This window comes from Indicator indicator, chromosome 7 (assembly GCF_027791375.1).
Source record: "Indicator indicator isolate 239-I01 chromosome 7, UM_Iind_1.1, whole genome shotgun sequence".
NCBI lineage: Eukaryota > Metazoa > Chordata > Aves > Piciformes > Indicatoridae > Indicator > Indicator indicator.
Genome location: NC_072016.1, coordinates 13,071,424 through 13,092,663, shown reverse-complemented (window position 1 = coordinate 13,092,663; position 21,240 = coordinate 13,071,424). Strand labels below are relative to the sequence as shown.

General features: G+C 39.6%; 1 protein-coding gene across 1 annotated transcript in view; it reads right to left on the bottom strand.

Annotated features, from left to right (window-relative positions):
- The window catches only part of LOC128967879 (gamma-aminobutyric acid receptor subunit pi-like), a 46,498-nt gene that overhangs the window by 5,129 nt on the left and 20,129 nt on the right, over window positions 1-21,240 (bottom strand). The window contains exons 4-8 of the mRNA XM_054382146.1: window positions 20,248-20,465; window positions 19,519-19,601; window positions 12,803-12,940; window positions 2,047-2,199; window positions 1,009-1,202 (exon numbers count right to left, since the gene is read on the bottom strand). Of these exons, the coding sequence (XP_054238121.1) occupies window positions 1,009-1,202; window positions 2,047-2,199; window positions 12,803-12,940; window positions 19,519-19,601; window positions 20,248-20,465 (786 nt within the window). The remainder of the gene's footprint in view (window positions 1-1,008; window positions 1,203-2,046; window positions 2,200-12,802; window positions 12,941-19,518; window positions 19,602-20,247; window positions 20,466-21,240) is intronic.

The following is a 21,240-nucleotide window of genomic DNA, read 5'->3' as shown; positions in this document are numbered from 1 at the left end:
CAATAAGCTGTTGTTGTTATTGTTGTTCTTTCTGCTCTACAAGCAAAATGACAACCACTTACTTCACAAGATGGATATGCTCACTGATGCTACCTTGCCAAGAAAAATTACTTTCAGGCTTTCCACTCAACTCTTCATTTGAAATGAGTGTTTGCCAATTTGCAGACATTCCCCCATTAGATGTTGTCTTTTTAAAACCCACTGGGTGGCCCAGCTTTGTGTCTGATTTTCAGTCCTTTTCCACACACCTCAGTCTAATGACAACTTTCAACACTGAAAATGGTGCTAAACACTGGAGATGGAAGATGTGACAAAACTTCTACACGAACCTGTTCTGACTGTACCAGCAAGATGACAACCACCACGATGCCTATTTGATTTGATCTCTCTTTATTTTGTTTCACAGTATTTCAGAGTTATGACGAGCTCATTAGAGCAGCAAAAAGCACTGCTATAATAATGATGCAGAATCCCAGCCTGAGCTTCAGCTGCAGCCTTGAAAGGGAAGATGTACGTGGAAGGCGATAGGGATCAGAAACAGCTAATTCATGAAGCTGTCCACTGGTAAACCAACTCATGAACCATGTATGTGCAGAAGGATTCATGAATAGGATGTGATAATATCTATTCTTTTTTTCTGTTTCACAGTGGGATCAAGTCACTGAACTCAGTCTAGTTTTCAAATTGTAAGAAGGTGTATGCTACTGCTGGCTAGACAAGCACCTGTGATTTTTGGTTTATGTCTAGTACATTATTTGATAAATGGCCATACAGTCTATGCCAAAAGTGAAAAACATTATGCAAAGTGTTTCACTTGGTTTGATCTCTTCCACAAAGGTTTTGATACACAAACAATTATTTTCTTTTCCAAGGTTATCCTATTTCAACTGTCTTTATTCTAAAATAGAAGCTTCCTTAAATACATTTACCATTAGTGCTAAGATAATTCATTCTCTTTAGCAGGTATAATTGAAATCTGTTTTCTAAGACATCAAAGAATTAAAATACCTTTGGGATTTCCTTTGGGCTGAGTCGATGCAGAGTGCAGAAGTGAGCCACAGCATACTCTAACAGCGCTCCAAAGATGAAACTGAAGCAGATACCAAGGTACACATCAATTGCCTTAATAAAGCAGTTAGCACTAGGCAGGGAAGTCCTGGCTCCCATCATCAGTGTTGTCATAGTAAGGACTGTAGTAACACCTGTGGAATGTAAAAACATCTTTGTTCTGATAAAACATGAGTTGCAATGACAGCCTCTACTGCAAGAGCCCTGCCACAAAGCAAATTTTCCTGGCTCTGTGAAACCCTACTATGACACAGCATTTCATGTGTCGTGTTTTGGAAAGAAGACTTCCAAATGAACTTGTGATTCTGAAGTTGAATGCTTAAAAACACTCATTAGAAACATTTAGAAGGCTTAGGAGGCTGAAAATTAAAATTAAAGAGATTTTGGTGTCACAGAATGTATAGCTATTAACAGCATATTATTATTGCAGTACTATGCAAATTCCCTTTAAAACACTGAGGTAGCATTTTGCTCAGTGCAGTTGCCCACTGGCTTCATTAGAAGTGAAATCTTTCTTTCTTCCCTATTCTGTAGAGTGTTTTCCCAGCCTACTTCCAGTCTAATCAGAACTGGTATGCATTCTTTCTCTTTCAGAATATCCTTTATTTGAAATTAAATATATTTAATCTCTTATAATTCTCTTACTATCTGTGTGTTAATTAGCATGTACCATCAGGCCTCACTAAAGCCTCCCAATTCTGCCTGTGCATTCCAAAATCACTGAGCCTTTCCCCTTTGCTTTCAGCAGCCTCCCCTGCATCCAAGTCTTCTGCAGCTCCCAAAGATGGTTTCTTAGTTACAGAATAGCAAGGCTTTAAGGGGAATCTGTGTGATGCACTGCAGATGGCTAAAAAGGAAAACAATTCCATAAAACTCAGAAGAGTTTGCAACTTTTGGAAATGGATTCCATGCACATGCAATAAAGCAAGGACCTCAGTGATCCAACTGTTTTGCTTTCTTGTTTTATCAGCTCCTCACCTATGCAGATTCTGGCTGGAACCGATGACTGGCTTATCCAAAATGATACCCAGGAAAGCACAACCAGTAGGATTGATGGCACATATGTCTCTAGTATGAAATATAAGATGTTTCTCTTGAGTTCAAAGTGAAACACTAGTCTGGGATAGCGTCCTATGGAAAAAAAAGGGGGGAAAAAACATATATAGTGAAGGTGTAATTCATAAAAAGTTCTTTAAATTATCAGTGTGCTTCAATTCTGTGTGTTACAATGCAGCAAAAGCTTAACAAATCAGCTTGGGAAAAAAAAATGAAATAAACACCACGCTGCAAAACTCTATCATGAAGACTTTAAATTGAACTGAAGGAAAAAACAAATTCAAAATACATAACCCCCTGTCGTATGCTGAGTTTCGTTAATAACATCTTGAACTGGAAACCTACTGAGGATTAGGAAAGGAAAAAAAAATGTAATCCATCAATGTGTGGAAAGGATTTTTCATTATATAACACAATGCAGGGAAATTTGACATTACACACGTATTTAGCTGTGGCTATTCATAGGCATTACCACAATAAACTCCTGTATAAACTTGCATAATAACAATTGTCATTTTATGAAGCTACACAATTATGTCCTCATCTTTCACCACCACAGATACCTGGTTTAGTTTGCCCTTCACTCACTGTTGCTCAAGATGTGGATTCAAAGGTACCTTCTCTGATAGTACTGACCTACCTCTTCTATTAGAAAAAGCCATGCCTTTGCACCTTCACAAATAAAGGGTTTGCTTCTAAATGAGTGATTTCCAGAAGATGAAAGCTTTGCCCCACAGTTAAAAACAGAGTTGCATTTTTATAATGAAACAGGAAGCAGAGCCTGAATTTGACATTCCGCTCAGCAACTGAGCAGAACTTTGCTGTTTGGGCAAGAGAAATGCAGGATATGAAACTGTTACCAGTGGATCAAAGTAAGGCAAAAAATTTGCTTTTTACTAACTTAAATGCGCAGAATGGACTTTTTATTCTGGCATTCAAAGTTAAGTGTTAAAGTAGTTAAGTATTAATGTATTTAAATGTTTTTAAAGCATCATTTTAACTAATTTCTTGAACCAGAATACCAGTGAGAGAGTAATGCTTGAATATACTGTGATCGGATAGCTTTGACTTCATCTATTTTTGAGACAAGAAATTAAGATCTCCAGGACCTATATTTGTTTCCAGTGCTGCACACTGAGTCAGGGCAGGACTACAGAACAGTGACTGCACTTTAGCAACAACGATCTCTGCACAGGCAGGCTCTTTGTGCATCCCTCAGGTGTGCTGTGAGGCATGGAGTCAAAGAGGAGTACTTTTAAAAGCTTGAAGTGCAAGTAACAGCTGCTGGGAAATGTCTTCTTACACCCAGGCTAGAATTGGCATTGTTAGATTTCCATTTTTAGAGATTACATCCAGAGAAGGAAAAGATTTCACAGAACTCTTAAAACCAGGAAGAATCACTAGATTATGTAATCTGATCCTAATCACAAATCATTATACTTCCTCAATTATCCCTTCCTTCAAACTCAGAATCCACCTTTCACACAGACATCTAGGCTTAATCTGAGGCTATCTAGACATGAGGCATTCATCATTTCTCTCAGTGATCTGTTACAATTAAAGTAATTCTTTCTGTTTAAAATGAATGCCTAATTTAGAATCTTAAACTGATTTCAGCTTTCTGCTGACTCTGTCTTTTCACTAGAAGACTAAGTAGTCCTTTGGAAGTCAGGTTTCTCCTCCTGAAGAGTCACAGAATGTTGGAAGGGGCCTCAAAAGATCATCCATCCAACCCCCTGCCAGAGCAGCATCACCTAGACCAGATCACACAAGGCTGGTTTTGAGTATCTCCAGGGAAGGAAACTCCACAGCCCCTCTGAAAAGCCTACTCCAGTGTTCTGTCACCCTCACAGTGAAAAAACTTTTTCTTCTGTTTACATGGAACTTCCTATGCCTCAACTTCAACATATTGAGTTCTTCACATTTCTGACTGATAGAAAAAAAGGATACAAAGATGGAGAGCAAACTTCAACTGTCTCCATGAGGCAGGAGATCCAAAGATTATTTATATCAAAGGAACATTATGTTCATGTAATGAGGGCTGGAACACCTCTCCTACAAAGACAAGCTGAAAGAATTGGGGCTGTTCATTCTGGAGAAATGAAGATGCTGGGGAGACCTTAGAGATACACTTCAATATCCAAAGGGGATCTACAGGAAGGCTGGGGAAGGACTGTTTAGAAGTGATAGGATGAGGTGCAGTTGTTTTAAACTGGAGCAGAGTAGGTTTAGGTTGGACATAAGGAGGAAGTTCTTTACCATGAGAGAGGTAAAACAGTGGAACAGGTTCCCAGGGATGTGGTTGAAGTCCCATCCCTGGAGACATTTAAGATTATGACTTTTGAGGGTTTCTTCTAATCTGCTGCAATCTGTAAATCTATGTACCTCCATCAACACTGTGCTTTTTCTACCAATACAGCTGTTTGAATAAATGTCATTTTGCACAGCAAGATTGATTTTAAGAGTAGGCAGACCAAAGCAAAGAACTCAAAAGTCAGGAAATGCAAAACTTAGTTGATTGTGCACCATTACTTCTGCTTCTATCTGCATGCATCCTTGCACTAAATCAAGCACTAATGCTACAGAAAAACACTCTGCACAATAAAAGACTATAGCATAAAGCATATTTAGGGAAAGAGAATCAGAGTTGTACAGGCAGGCAATTGTAAATCTCTGACTTCCTGGTATGCAAGAGCAAGCACTTGAAGCCTTAATAAAAACAACTAAGGATTTTATTAATCTTGCTTGCAATCTTCCAGGCTGCTACTTAACTAGAACTCAGATACTTGTAAACAGAAAGACAAAATTTTATCTGCAGTGTTTGTACTCCAAACTGCCATTACTGTGGCACAGTTGCAGTTAGCACACACAGGACAAGAGCATGGCCCCTGTGAGGGAAGGCTGTCAACCCAGAGCTCATGTGAGAGTGCAGAGGGTGCAAACCATCAGCAGGAAACTGAATCCTCCACAATAGGAATTTATCTTGTGCTTCTGTTCTGACCAAAGGGAAGGATGTAGTGCCATGTGCCCAGGAGAGGGGGGTGAAAAGATTGGACTATGCTTCACACAGGGTACCACAGGCACTTGGGAGTTCCTGTAGTTGAGCCATAGAACTTGCCCTGAAGAAACACTCTGACATAGCCTATACATAACAGCCATGCAGCAATACTCTCTCCTTGTTAGCACTCTACAACTCTATCTCTGCTTGTCTTAGTATAAAGGCCAAGTGTGTACAGAGGAAGTTAGTTCAAAACATCAAGCTTGAAAGTTGCATTTTGCCACTTTGCAGCAATTTCCAAGCATAGACAAGGCCTTTAAACATTCCTGTGTTCTTTCATGTTGTTTCTTCTGACAGATACTTCTGAAGCACTACGAACAATAAAGAGAAATAAGAGGTGTAACAGCTTATAGCTGAGTGGCTTTTGGGTGAAGAAAGGAAAGGCATTTCTCTAACCTTAAAGCTTTCTGCTTGCCAGAATCCAAAGACATACCATGGACATGATAATAATAGTCTCAGCGTTTTTCTAAAGAGCAAGGGAAATTTTATAATGGAAATTTTGAAGCAACCTGTATACAGAATTCGTATGAGCTCCTCCTGTAATAAGCTGAAGAAATAGTAGGAAAAAACTACTTAATGCATAATTATTGTGCTAAATAAATGGGCAACAGGACAAAAGGTAAACAGGAAAACATGGTAGTCTTTTTTTATTCTACACTTCACATGTACAAAAAATATTTATTTGGGTTGCATATGAGATAGAAATGCTGCATCTCATTGCCTTTGACTTGCATGTCTGAAGGTATGGTGCCATCAGTCAGACCAAAAGCAAAACAGGTTCCTAGTCCTGGCTTTACAAGAGTTAACTCAGTACAACACAAGCTGGCTCCTCATAACTACTGAGTTCGTCCTTTGCTTGAGTTTTATGGGCAACAAAATACATGCATTCAAATGAAAAGTTATTTTTTCATTCAAATTCCTGGCCCACAATGGATGTCATCTCAGTGTATGACTGTTTTGATTTAAATTGGTTAATGTGATGGAAACAATCTCCGTGCAGAGAGCTAACTCTGCAATAAAGGCACAGTGTTGCTGCTTACCAAAGTACTGTTTAACAGTGCCTCAGATGAATCTGAACCAAAATGACTGTCAATATACATACACTCTAAACCCATCACAAGCTGAGGTATTTCACCTAGGTGACCCCACAGCAAAAGAAGATTAAGCTGAGTTTCTTGGCTTCATAGGATTTATAAAAGGGCAGAAGTACAAAACTAGACAGCAAAGTGCTCTAGCTTATAGAAAACAAATCTAGATAATCAGAATATTGCCTCCACACCTACTCTCTCCCTTGATTTGACATAAATGAAAACAAAGAAAAACGAAAAAAAAAAAAAGTACCCTAGAAAGCAGAAAGAGGTAAGAGATGAAAAATAAAATTTCAGTTGGTTCCAGCTGAGTATTTACATTAGTATTATAAAAAACTACACCAACCCAGCACAGACTGTTTCACAGTAGCTGAGCAGGTGTAAGCCTAGGTTTAAGGCAGGTCTTTCTGAAGGCAAGAAAAGCATCTCTGCTCTTTCCTACTTCCCTCTGACCAGCAGACAGTCATGGCAGAGGCATCTGAAGGAAGGACTGATGCCCTACAAACCCTCTCAGCAGATTCTAACTTCCATTCTAGTGTTATGGGATGGGAACATCTTCTCCACAGTTGCTTCCTGTGGACTTTTTGGTGAACTCTATTCCAGTAAAAGATTGTTCCACACCATTCTTTATGTAAGAAGCACTTTGGTGTCCTGCATAGGGCTGTGCAGTCAGGCACAAAGAGCACATTCTTCTCTGCCATGAAATATGTATGCTAACCCCTCAGGTGCCAGCTAAAATGTGTGATCTGCATCACACACAAGCACCTCAGTATAACTCTACCAATGCATCATTTTCATCTTCATCCCCCCCTCCTTTTTTTTTTTCACCTTTTAAGGGCACAGTACAGGAAAGCTTTAAAAATAACCTTACTGCTTTAACTCTGTGCTGCAAATGTAGTTTTCAATATGCAAATTTTTTATTGCCTATTTACAATGAACATATGCATTAAGGAACAGGTGGTGTCCTCACTTTCACCCAGCAAGTAAGCTGCACAAATGAAACAATACTCTAAGGGTGTCAATACACATTGTTCATATGTTATTACAGCTCAGAGAACTGAGCTGAGTCCTCTGTGATTCACAGTCAAGATTTTACAAACGGTCTGTTTGTTCTTCAGAGGTGAGCTAAAGGAAATGACAGATCAGGGCAGACTTCTCAACGTGTGTTTCCTCTTCATGAAAACACTTCACCAAAAATTACTTTAAAATTCAGCATTTTCTTAAAATGAAACAAACCCCATCCTGTACTGTTTGTGTGCAGATACGGCTAAACATTTAGATTACCTGTTTAAAAAAAACAAGCCAACAAACAAACAAAAGCTTACAAATACATATGCCACAGAGTTTTTCTGTGTAGATCTGTCTATACTACAAAGAACTTCATGGAAGTTAAACATAAAAATGCCTCTTCTTAATATCCTTAATATTCATTTAATTCATTGCATTTCCTTAAGGTTTTATGTAACTGTATACCATGATGGGACTCGACCAATTGATCCAACCTGCCTAGGTCCCTCTGCAGAGCCCTCCCCAGCTCAGTGTCATCTAAAAACTTACTGAGGGTGCACTCAATTTCCTCTTCCAGATCATTGATAAAGATACTAAACAGAACTGGCTCCAAAACTGAGCCATGGGGGGCGCTGCTTGTGACCAGCTGCCAGCTGAGTTTAGCTCCATCCACAACCACCTTGGGCCAGGACAACCAGCCAGCCAGTTTTTTTTACCCAGTGAAGCATCCACCCATCCAAGCCATGAGCAGCCAGTTTGTCCAGGAGCATGCTGTGGGAGACAGTGTCAAATGTAGTACTAAAGTCCGGGTAAACCACATCCACAGCCCTTCCCTCATCCACTAAACAGGTCAATTTGTCACAGAAGATCAGGGTCATCAAAGAGGACCTGTCCTTCACAAACCCATGCTGACTGGGCCTGATTGCTTTCTTGCCCTGCACATGCTGTATAATGGCATTTGGGATGATCTGCTCCATAACCTTCCTGAGGTCAGACTGACTGGTCTCTAGGTCCCTGGATCCTCCTTATGACCCTTCCTGTAGATGGACATCACATCTGCCAATCTGCAGCCAGCTGGAACCTTCCTGATTAGACAGGACTATTTGTAATGGTTAGCCATTACTGCTTGCAATCCCTGTATGGCAAAGATGATGTTCTTAGAAATAACAATTGGAGAGCAATGACAGATTACAAAAGAACTGATAAAGGGAATATGAGCAGTTACTCAGTGTACCATACCTCATAAATCAAGAATTGAAAATCCTAGTAAAGTTTGATTGTTAACTAAGAAGTCTCCTGAGCCTTGGGAAACTGCAGATGGGCCTGAAGGACAAAGCAAGGTTATGCTTTTAATTTGAGAGAAAGAGACTATGACTGATAACATACACTCTGTGCAGGAATCTGTGATATTTTTACACTGTTATATACACCTTATACCTTATTTACAGCCTATGCACTTTTTTATGTATGGGCTCACTCATGACCTCCCACTTGAGAAGCCAATACCACAAAGCAGCTACAGTCCAGCAGACTTTCAGCACAACATAGCCAAAGGTGGTCTGATTTGGCCTCTAGCCCAAAGAGGCTAAAGCAGGATTTGTGGTAGACACCAAAACCCCAGCAGTGAATGCAGACAAGAACAGCAGCCAGCTCCCTCTGTAGTCTTTATCAGGAGGACAAATGTCTATGTTCATCAAGGAGACCAGCTTTTTGCTTCTGTCTCTTCCTTCCCCCTGTTCTGTAAAAATAATACCAGTTGAAAATGCCATTTTGCTGACTTCATGGTTTTTTCTAAGAAAAGAAGTGCTTTGAGAGCCCTGACTGCCTGACAAGACTCTCCCGGCCTTCCATGTTCAGGCTGGAAACTCAGTGCTAGATTAGACGTGAGCAAGCTGAGCCTCTGCATTAGCACATTGGAGAACAGGATTAGAGTTCAAAATTATCTCAATAACTATCAGCCTGAGTAAAGCAAGATATGATTCAGCAAAAGCAAGGACAAAGTCCTACACTTAGGTGGTAATTACTAGCTCCCTAAACAGAGTGTAGGGAACGTGTGCCCACAGGGCAAAAAAGGAAGCATACTGCTAGAAGGCAGTGCAAGACGAATGAGGTCAAAAATGCACAACAGTTTTCTGCAAGAACAGCAAATATCAGCTCAGAATTAATAAAGAGGAACAGAGTTCATGATACACATAAACTAAACTCTTCCTTCTATGAAGGATGAAACCTAATAGCAGCCTTCCAGAACCTGACGGGGGCCCATAAGAAGGCTGGAGAGAGGCTGTTTGCAAAAGCCTGCAGTGACACAATGAAGGGCAATGGCTTCAAACTAGAAGAGAATAGATTTAGATTGGCTGTTAGGAACAAGTTCTTTATTATGAGGGCAGTGGAACATTGGAACAGGTTTCCCAGGGACATGGTTGAGGCCTCTTCCCTAGAAATATTCAAGGTGAGGCTCAATGAGGCCCTGGGCAGCCTGGTCTAGTTGAGGATGTCCCTGCTGACTGTGGGGAGGTCGGACTAGATGACCTTTGGAAGTCCTTCCCAGACCATTCTATGATTCAATGGGAACAGGGTATCCAATTCTGGGTGCTGCACATTAGCAAAGATATGAGAAATTCAATAGGAGAACAATAGCAAAGACAGGAGATCTGGGAAAACGTTCCTATTTCTATGAATTAGAAATAGGGAGAGCACTGGTTTGAGTAAACATATATCTGTCCTCAAATAGTGAAAAGGCTGCTGAAAAACAGCAGGAAGTTTCTCTTCTGTACCCACATAATGCATTCGAGATGCAGCAAGGGAAATCAAGATTAGGCATGAGAAAATATGCATGTAACAATCACCAGGAAAAAAAAAATCATCCAGGGAAGGTGAAGCAGACTCTTTGGAGGTTTGTCTAACTGACTCCTTGAAACATCTGTCAGGAAGTAGGCTATAGATCTAGATGACCTTGCCTTGTGACATGAGAATAGATTAAATAACTTCTTAGAATGTATTTTGGCCTTATTTCTATGATTATTTACACAAAAAGCTAGACTGTAACAGTCCTTCATTGCATTTATGTTTTCCCAGTAAGAAAGGCAGGCTTTTTATATCACTATTTATTAATCTGAGAATGCAGGTGGTGCTGGCTAGACAGCTAAGAGAACAGCAGCCACCACTGCAGGTATATGATTTTGGGGTCTAGGACTGTATCAGTGTAGGCAGAACAAGGACTGTAATTAAAAGACATGTAAAAAGTGATTCCAACAATTAATTTGCCCACGCCCATAATTAAATTCTTTGTACCAACACAAGATCAACACAAACCCTAACCAGCAGCATAACTAACATTATTCAAAGTGACTTACTGTTATCTGATTGCAATAATGGGATTACTATTATGTGATGTGTGCTATTCTGTAAACAAGATTTATCCATGATGTCCTTTCCTTAAATTTACTGAGGTCATTTATGCAGGAATTTTGCTGACTGCAGTTTATATCTGTCTCTGTCAGTGGCTGTACGTGAACTTAAGGGTTGCGCTGTTGTACAATATTTCACTTGCACAGCAGCTGTACTGTCTGTTCAAGTTCACAGAAGTATCAAATTCTGATTTTTTTTTGTTTGTTTTTGCTGTGTTAGGAAATATTACACATGGCTCTTCTCTCATAGCTTTAGCTTTTTGAATCATGAATGCTGTAAATAACTGTTATTTATAATGCAACTGCTATTTATAAAATACTCTCAGATGTCTATCAGTGGTGTTAAGGAACTGCAATTTTTTCATTCTGCAATTGGTTACTTAGTAACATAATCTGCTTACTTTTTTCTTTTAATAGGGGCTACAGTAGGCACTGCTTTCTGAAAAGAAAAGGGAAAACAAAATCTGTAGAAAATTACACCTAATTCATAAAAAATTCATAGAAAATCAAGAGGATTATAAGATGTCATTTTAAAAGTACTGCATAACCATTGATAATGTGGCTTTCTTGAACAGGATGTGGGAAATTTTAATCTAATTAAGTTGCATGTGTTAAAATGTATAGCTAAAACAAAAGTGGGTTTTAACTTTATATGTATGATTCTTGCCAATATGAAAAGAGGAATATTGTATCATTTACTGAAAAGCACAGTTCATCTGATCTTGCCTCTTGGGTTACAACAACTGGAATTGGGTTTATGCTATTTGGAGAAAAACAAACAAACAAATAAACAAACAAACAAAAAAATAAAACACTACTTTGTTTTTTGGCATTAGTGCCTGGACTCTGTGACAGAAGATGGTAAGAATTAAGCAGTTTTCCTCTTCCTCTTTCCTGTATGGAGAACAGGTCCTAATATCCTTCTGGGCAGAACAGCAATGAAGGATTATTCTCCTTCAACTGAACCTGATGTTGCTTACCCAGAACATGTAAAATGGAGAAAGACAAGCCGATGTCACTTATGTAAGTAGCAAGATATTTGTGGTCCTGAAGCCTGCAAGCACATATTTCCTCTCTACTTCTATACATTTAGTGAATTTTGACTTCTACCCTGACTAAATTTCTGAAGTTAGAGCATAAAGTTTCGCTGTGTTGAATCATTAAAGCAGAAATACCCATGGAATAAAGAAATGGAATAAAGAAAATAAACATGTGATTCAGGATTAATATTCTCTGGTGAAACCACGGTTTTGAAGGATGTGTATGCCTTCATTTAAAGATTATCCTTGTGGCTAGTGTGTTGAGTTCAGCAGAAAAGAAACCGAGTACGTGGTGAAGAACAGCAACAAAGGACCTAAGAGGATCTCAAAGGGCATAAAGTAGGTTTGACAGGTCTGTACTCTCTGAAATGGCTTTCAAAATCTGTAGAAAATAAATATGAGCAGACTCTCATGAGGCTAAGCTGTGCATTTAGAGGAAAATTTATACAGTAGTTTCCTGAGATCAGCAAAAGAACAGGTCTGTAGAAGTGCTTGTGACGCCTTCCTGGGCGGAGGAGCTTCAGGCCAGGTAATCTGTGCTGTGCTGCCCACCAGGCTGGACAGAGACTGCTGCAGATAAAGAATAACTCCAACAAGCACTAGCCATGACACCCAACTTCTTGCAGTTGTAAAAGCACTCAGCATATTCATAGAAATTTTCATGGTTCCCTTGCCTAAAAAAGCCAGAATGGCTATTTCCAGGAAGGCTGGGAACTGTTCTGAGCTGGCTACCCAGGGTCCCTGATCTCTCTCACATTTGAATGCCAAATTCACAGGAACAAGAGCCTGTAAATTCACAGGAGATCTTCCTGACATTGAAGCAGTACAGCTGTTGTTCATCATTCTTTAGATAATACATAGCCTCCAAGAAAATGCTCCAAAACTCTCAACCTTTACATTAGCTAAGTCTCCACTGCTAATACCTGGAAAAGTAGATAGGGTTTCAAGAGTGCAACCTAGCAGAAAATTACAACAGTCATCCTAAGAAAAAGGAAAATGCTCAGTTCCTTAATGCTGGTCTCTTTACAAAGTCATATTCCAAAATGTACCTAGAAAGTTTGGGAATGGTGTTTTTACCTGTTTCATATACTGCTTCAGATACTGAGGTAAAGTGGTCTTCTACTGTGTATTGTGCCAGCCGGAGCGTATCCAAACCTCGAACCGAATCATTTCCTCTAGTCCAGTAAAACATGACATCGTTGATGTTATAACCCCCTGTAGTGATACACAAGCCAACAAAAGTGTTTACTTTACACAGTAATTCATTTGTGTGGAGCATACTTACGGTTCAGCTGTTTCTTATTTCTCTGACAGTACAATTAGACATAAACAAAGAGGGGTTTTGGCAGAAACGTGATGTCTGTTCACAAAAAACCTCCTGCTAACATGCAAGGTCCTATCAGTTTAAAGCTGACTTTTTTGGAGGTGGTCTTTTTTTTTTTTTTTTTTTTTGCTTTTGTGTATTTTTTTTCAAGTATAGATGACAAATTCATAAAAGAGATGAGTACCACATGGTGTTATAAAGCTACTAATCTGAAAAGAAATTCAATTTTTATTAATTATGTCACTGCCAGCATTTGGACTCAACATTAAGTGTGCCCTTTGCTATAACCCAGGCTGCTGTTTCTTGATGCATTGCATTTGGACCTCACTCCCATAGGCATGAAGGAGTGAAGAAGCATGTGGAAAAACGGTGCTTCACAAGCCGCACAGAGACAAACAAAAGCATTGGGGGCTAACACATGAAGGGAACCTCCTAGCACCAAATTTCTTTTCCCATTTAGTCTCTTTTGAGGAGAGAGTCTAAATGGAGCTTCAATTCTGGGCTAGCTCTTTCCTGGCAGCAGTTACAGCCATGTGTAAGCATGTGGAAAAAAGGTGCTTTACAAGCCGCACAGAGACAAACAAAATCATTGGGGGCTAACACGTGAAGGGAACCTCCTAGCACCAAATTTCTTTTTCCATTTGGTCTCCTTTGAGGAGAAAGTCTAAATGGAGCTTGCAATTCTGGGCTAGCTCTTTCCTGGCAGCAGTTACAGCCATGTCTAAGCATGTAGAAAAAAGGTGCTTTACAGGCCGCACAGCAGAGCTTCCATATTCCAGTGCTGTGTTCCAAGATGGGCTCAGTGACATTTTGGCTTAGGAGTTTGAATGCTTCCCGAGGACACCGATGTAGATGCTGATGTTTCTGCAGGCTCAAGAGCATGGTACACTTCAGGGGTCCCAGGAGATTTCCTCTTAACCTTCAGGTAGTAATTAGGAGCTGAGATGCGACACGAATCATCTATCAGAAGACAACTCTGTTTTGCACACACTTGTCAATATGCAGCACAATCACAGCTGAAATACCTCTGTAGCTTTTCCCCATTATATTACAAGGGAGGCAATTTTCAGGCTAGTGTATGTGATTAATTCAAGATTATGTTAATGCAATTTACATGTTAACAGGGAGCATTTGAACATCTTTTCCTTTAGCTTGCTCAGATCAATCAATCTTGTAGTTGACAGACTTATATTGCAAAAGTTAATAGGTAAGCTTAGGGGACAGAAACATGAACAGATGATTATTTTTAGACTTCAGTCAATTATAAGTAAATTACAGCGTGAGACAATGCTGTAATACATTGCACAAGGGTATATGCCACAGAAAGAACAAAACTCTAAAATCATAGGGAAAAAAAGAAAGAAAAAAAAAGGCATGCACTAATGAAAAAAGAAAAGGAAAAAGAAGGAAAAAAAGAAAATAAAAAAATAAGAAAAGTATTTAAATATCTTTAAGACAATGACTTTGGTTCTTGCAGCAACAAATTATAACTCCTTTACTACAGCAATTTAATGTAGGAAAAGCAAGTGTTCGGAAATTTTCTTTAAAGGAAAGAGTGAACTGGTCACAAACTAAAATTACAGTTCCACATGAAAATTCTTTCCCTGACCATTTTTGAAAATGCAAGTCGTCTTCTTTTTCTGAAAAGGTATAATGACCAGGAATCTCTGCTCACATTATCACATTTATAGCAATTCAAGCCAAAACACTTCTCTGTCAAAAGACTGAGCCAACAGCATGTGCATCCAAGCTAAGTTCACGATTCCCTAAAACCACAGGCTGGGAAAATTCCCACATTTGAGAGAAAAACGAAAAGTAACCTTTCCTATAAACAAATGATTGCATTGTTCCTAGTCCAAACAAAAAGTTCATGAAGCAGTTTTTATTGCATGCCTCCAGGCATGGATTCATTTTACTTTCCTTCAGCGCAAACAAACTGCAGATATTTAAATAAAGTCCAAACAACTAGACAGTACTGCAGTAAGCTGTTTGATTTTTTTACAATATATTGAGTCTTCCAGCTTGTGAGAAATAAGAGAAATTCTCAATGCCAGATGGGTGATAACAAGCATATCTCCAAATGGAGTTTTGACCTAATAGAAACATTTTTGTTCTGAACTGTTTTCATTAGACAGAACAATCAGGTTTTGGTGATCCCTCATGTGAAAATTCTTTAAAAATATTCATTCCAAAACTTTACCTGTGAAGAGTTTGTGGGAAGAGCCTTTCCAATAGTGAGTAAAGTTAAATAGCACAGTACTCCCTCTGTGCAAAGATATTCTTTATTCAGGGGATTAATATTTTACTAATTCTGAAGTATTTTTTAAGTTTATAGAGATAAAATTCCTAAGCCATGTCATTTGGCTTTTACAAGTAATCTCTATTCTCTTCATGTAACACTGAGTTTTTGTTCTAACTAATTCCTCAAGCCCAATATGCCTCATTCCTGTGCCTCACTGATACAGTGCAAGCAACTAATGTCAACAGGGTTAACTACAGGAATAGTAAATTTGGGATTAAACATTCATAATGCCTAATACAAATGAGTTTACCTTTCCATTGCTAATTTTAATTTCCCCTGATTGTGAAGCACAAGTTAAGTGTCTTCACATGGCTCTTCACTGAATAAATGCTAAAGGACATGTTCAAAAAGGAAATAAAATTTCAGAGATGAGCCCAAATCATGAATATGTATTTGTACTGGAGGCCTGCATCTGGGGGGGGGGGGGGGGGGGGGGGGGGGCGGGAAAGAGGGTAGAGGGGGAAAGACAGAGGGAAAAAAAAGACACCCACAACCCTGTGTGAATGAATGGTGGTGTTCCCTACCACACAGCAGAGACCATGAAACTTCTGGCAGCACCAAACAAGGCAGAAGCCCTCCAAGTCCCCAAATGTCACATCTGCCATGTCAACAGAGACTTAGAGTGGCAACTCTCTGTCTCCAAACATATGCCAGTACTACCTTCTGAAGTGTGGGGGGGGGTGAGGGGGAGGAAGTAGGCATTTTGGCCAAAATCTGATTTGCTATGTAGAGTGTAAGTCAATGAATGTTACCAACTAGTAGCAGCAAAAGAGCATGTTGTAAAGACCACTGGGGATGCTTTACTGTGTAAAGCCATTACTTGATAATATGTTTATCTTTGCATTAGTGATCGCTTGATAAAAGGTCTGGCACTTTGTTTCAGCTCAAACACTTTCTATGTATTTTTTCATTTTGTTTTATAAACATCAGTGTTTGTGTGGAAGCGTGTGTATACCTGCATTCAGAATCCTTAATTCCAGGTAATGGTATCTGCAAGAGTTATTCTAGGATGATGTCATTATTCATCTATATATTGATATCTTGTATCGACATCTATAAATTGACACCTCTTATCTCGTGAGGGAACAAACATCATTTCCTACAGACCCAGAAGAAATGACTACAGTTCAGTGAGGAAAAAAGGCTGTGGCTGAAGGCACATTTGTTTCCTTTCACATTTAATATTTCTAGCTGTTTTCCTTAAAACTAAACACCAGTGTCATGGGAGCATTTTTGAGGACATTACTATGTTTTCCCCTCAGACAGGAGTCACTTGTGTGTTGTTGAAAAAAGCAGATGGAATCATTCTGGAAAACGATTATTTATAATTATACAGGGAATTATCCTCTTTTTTCTTTTCTATTTTTTTACTTCTGTCAAATAGTTTTATGTTCCTGTGGGACATATATTTCATTCCGGAACTAGAGAAAACATTAAATGACTCGTTAGGCAATGTTGTTGATGTAAATCCATATGTGTTGACTTACCAATATGTTCTAAGAGAAAAAAAAAATAGAGAAAAATCCAAATTCCAATTCAAATTGTTATTTGTTGAACAGGTGGTCTTATAAATATGCTGATTCTAGATGGACTCCTGTGTGAGGAAGATTTGGGCCTTGTTTCCCTTTATGGTTCTGGCCAAAATGAAATTTTGCCACAATATTATAATTCTTAATTAACAAGAGGAAATATAACAAATGTATCTGAAATGGTAAAGAACAAAACTTGACAAGTACTGCAAGGCCTTGCAAAAGTCTTTGAATATGTATTGATATATATTTGAACACATATTTTCATTTTACAGGATTGGATATCCTTATACATTATCCCATTTGAAAATATGTCGAGAATTTTATCACCTGAATAACAGCACACACATTTGGGTATCTGCAAAGCAACCATTTCTACAAGGAGAGCACGTTATAATGAGGATATTGGCTGCTCAAATGAGAGCCTATAAAGGTATATTTAGCCTTGGACCATCAATTGATAACATTTTTTTTCCCCCCAGGTGTCGCGGAGAGGGGGAATAGGGATGGAGGATGGTGATTATTAATTATTAATTATGAAAATATAACGTATGAAATTATTGTTTATTAATATTCGATTAATTACTTTATATATATTGATTCGGATGCACGGTTGTAATAATATAGACCGTAACTGATTTAGTATTTACAATTATACCCAATTATAATATTTACAGTCAATTTCTAATTAAGGGAACGAAAGGGTGCAGTTCCGCCGCTTGTCCACTAGATGGAGACTCGACAAAGCGCTTGCGGCTGCTATCTAAGAGATCTTTATAACGTTACCACGAGACAGGTTAAGCTGGAAATACCACGCGGCTGTGCGCGGGCGCTTTGAATAGAACGTTACTAAATGTTACACACATGAAGCTACATGCAGCGAGACAAATTGCCGGATCCCGCGGGCTCGCTGGGTATCTGCTTCTGCCCGAGGATGTGCCCGTTCGGCGGCGCTTTCTTTCTCCCTCCGGGCTCTGTGGGGCGGGGGCAAGGTTGGCTTTCTCCTCCCGCGGTCTGCGGGAAGGGCAGTTCGCTTCTTTGTCCTCCCGCAGTCTGCGGGGGGGGGACTGGCTCCCTGACTGGAGGACGGCTCAGGAGGGCCAGGTCTTTTCGGTGCTCGGCCCTACGAACGTGGGCAGTTTTCCCGTAGGCAGGTCTCCGGTGGGGGGTGCAGTGACGCGATGCTTTCCCCCCTCGGCTCGGCTGGAGGTGAGCTGACTGCCGCTTCTCTGGGCGACTGCTTCCATTTAAATTATAATGGTACAGTCATTGCCTTGACTTCAATGGAGAGGCTAACCTTTTGCTCTCTCTTTTCCTTCGGGGAAACCCCGGGTGTTTCACCCTGATAAGGGCTGCAGAGCCGCTGCAGGGGGCGGCTCCCTTTCTCTCCCGCGGTCTGCGGGGGCCACGCAAGATGCGTTTCTGCATATTTGGCTGCTTATGGCTACTTAATTAGCTTGCTGCGTTTTCTGGACTGCCGGGCTTAGGCTAGTCCTTCCCCCTTTGGGTTACAGCTTACCCTCTCTGGGGGCTTCCCTCAGTCTCTTTCGACTGGGTCAACGGCGCCTCTGGTGACAGGGTCATCCTTTGCGGTCCCTCGATGCACACTCCGTGGGCTGGCTTCCATGTTCGCAGAGGCTTCCAAGTACGCTTGCGTGAAAGGCTTATAGCTTACACAATCGTGAGTTGCGTGATGGGTGAAAGCAAAAGGAAAGAGCAACGTGGTACCAAAATGGAACAATACTTATAGACACTCGAGGCTGGAAACTAGCCAGTGGGCACGCTTGCCAACAACCTGCTTCCACCTATAGAAAGGTGAAGCTAGAATTATGCCCATAGATGGCAAGACCATAGGCATGCCATTGAGATGGGTGCCTGCTTCTTGTTTGCCCCTTAGGAGACAGGCAGGCGCCTGAGCCTTTTGTCTTCCCCTCCTGAAAGGAGGGTGGAAGGGGGACTTCCCAGAACATGTTGGGACAAGTTAGCTGGTATCAGGGGGCATAATTCTGGGCATGTGATGCCTTCACGACACCAGGGCACCGGCACAGAGACAATTAAATAAGCCATAGAAGGATCTGCGTCTAATCCATCTCAGAATAGAACTAAGCAATTACCCTTTTTTTCAGTATGAAGGCAGTAAATTAACTAAATACGACCTTTATGCCTTACAAATAAACCTTATTCTAATTTATTTCTTTCCCAAAGGAATTGTGCCTCAGGGGGGAAAGTAATACATGCTATCCGAAAGCGGCAAGGCGGGGGGGGGGGGGGGGGGGGGGGGGCTAGTATTTTCCCGGATGTGATGGAAAATATCTGCTCGCAGAGCTCCCCCTAAAGGTCAATTGAGTAACTGCAGGACGTGCTGCTAAATCAAGCCTGTGATCAATCTGAGGCTTGTTTAATCGTTGATAACATAGCAGCTTTCACTTTTGCCATGCTATTTTCAATAATGCCTCGTGCACTTATCTTCGTATACAGGTGCTATTGCAAATCAACAGGGATTGGTCACATACCACTCCTTGGCTTCTTTGAAAATTCCAGCCTCTTTGATAATAATACCTAGCAGCTGTTAACAAATAAAAAAGGGTCAGAAACATTTTTCTAATTGTACAAAAATAACAAGAATTAAGTTTCTTACAGCTTTCCAGTTGCAAAGTGCATGTCTGTTTGTCCATGGGATATTTGGTCAGATCCATGCTGCAAGCAACAGTTGTGGTGATCCTTGAAAGAAAAAAAACAAATAGAGACTATTGCTGATTATTAATAGAATAGAATTGTTCATCATTAAAAATAAAAGAAAGACATATCTCCTTCTTGAACTATTATTTGCAGGAAAATATTTATTGTGAGGGGAAAATCTAGTATTTGTCATTATTTAACATGAAATAGTAATAGCATCCCAAATAGAAAATTAGTTTAGTGGCAGCCAAAAAATGCCACCCCTTGCTCCCTTCTCACTTACAGAATGCATTTTACCTTTCTTGGTATTTTTCAATACAGTTTACAATTTTGTTACATTTATCAAAATCTACTGCAAAAGGCAATGTTCAACAAATAATGCAAATCAGTCATCAGAGCTTGCTTTCCTCTGTGGTGACTTCATTGTAAAACTGTTGGAATGACAAAACACAATTCCTGCATTCAGTCTATGTGAAACAAAAAGGATCTATTTGGGGAAGAAAAGAAGACCTACTAGTAAATTTAAGAATTTAATCACATTAGCCCATTACACCATAAATTACAAGACCATGCAATACTCTGCTTTTGCCAAAAGACCAGTTCCTTAAGCACAGAGTTGTGCCAACCTGGAAAGTTTAAAATGCAAACAAAAGGCAAACATAAAGGCTGGCATGGGGTTGATACATACCGTAGTGCATACAAGACTGTTCCATTAGGGTATATTCTTATAAGACGATTCTCCACAGTGATATCATGAAGAAAAGACTTCTTTGAATCTACTATGAAGGTATCTGGTACCCAAAGCATTTCCACAAGCCGACCATCTAAGCTTAAACTCTTATTACCATCGAAACAAAGTCTCTCATCAGTCCATCTCTGCCTTAGAAATATGGTAGCTGTGTAATCCTGAAAGAGAAAAACAAAAATTATCATACAGACCAAGCCTTTATTATATCCTGATTTATAAAAGCATATGGAAAGAGCTGCTGGACAGAAACAGCCTGCGACTCTCCACATACCCATTCTTAAGTGCTGGCACTCTGATAGCAGTTGGATGGGCTCTTGTACTGCCAAACTTTCCAGCACTAGATATGAAGTTGATATCATTAAGAAATATTATCTTGAGTAGAGTTTGTTCTTTTGTCTTTGGAATTTTACAGTAAAAGCTGATGGCCTAAGTCTGGAAATACAAATCAGCTGAAGTCAGCAGAGTTCTGTAAGCAAATAATCTGGCTCTGTAAATCTTCAAATTTTAGAATGATTTACAAGTGGCTGAAAAGATCATTTTGTTCACATTAAAAACCTGCATTATTTGGTAGTTTAAGACAGCTTTGTGAAAAGTTGTATAAATTCAGACAGACAACAGGGCAAAAAAAGTTAGTGAAATAGGAAGGGAATCATCATCTTTCAGCACAATTTATCCTTTCAGCATCACAAGGGAAGGAGTAGAGCCAAATTTATAAAGACTTGAAATGTAGTTCTCATCCCAATTCACTTTTAATTTGGATATGTTTTGTCATTAAGATTAAAATCACGCTATTTCTTAGCACTTCTTTTTTTAAAAAAATGGTATGTTTATATCAGCATGAAAAGTTCATTTTAAGTTCTGACCTTACTTCCTCCTTGCTAAATACTAGTTAATGCTTACTAAGTACAGAGGAATTCTAATATTCAACTTCTG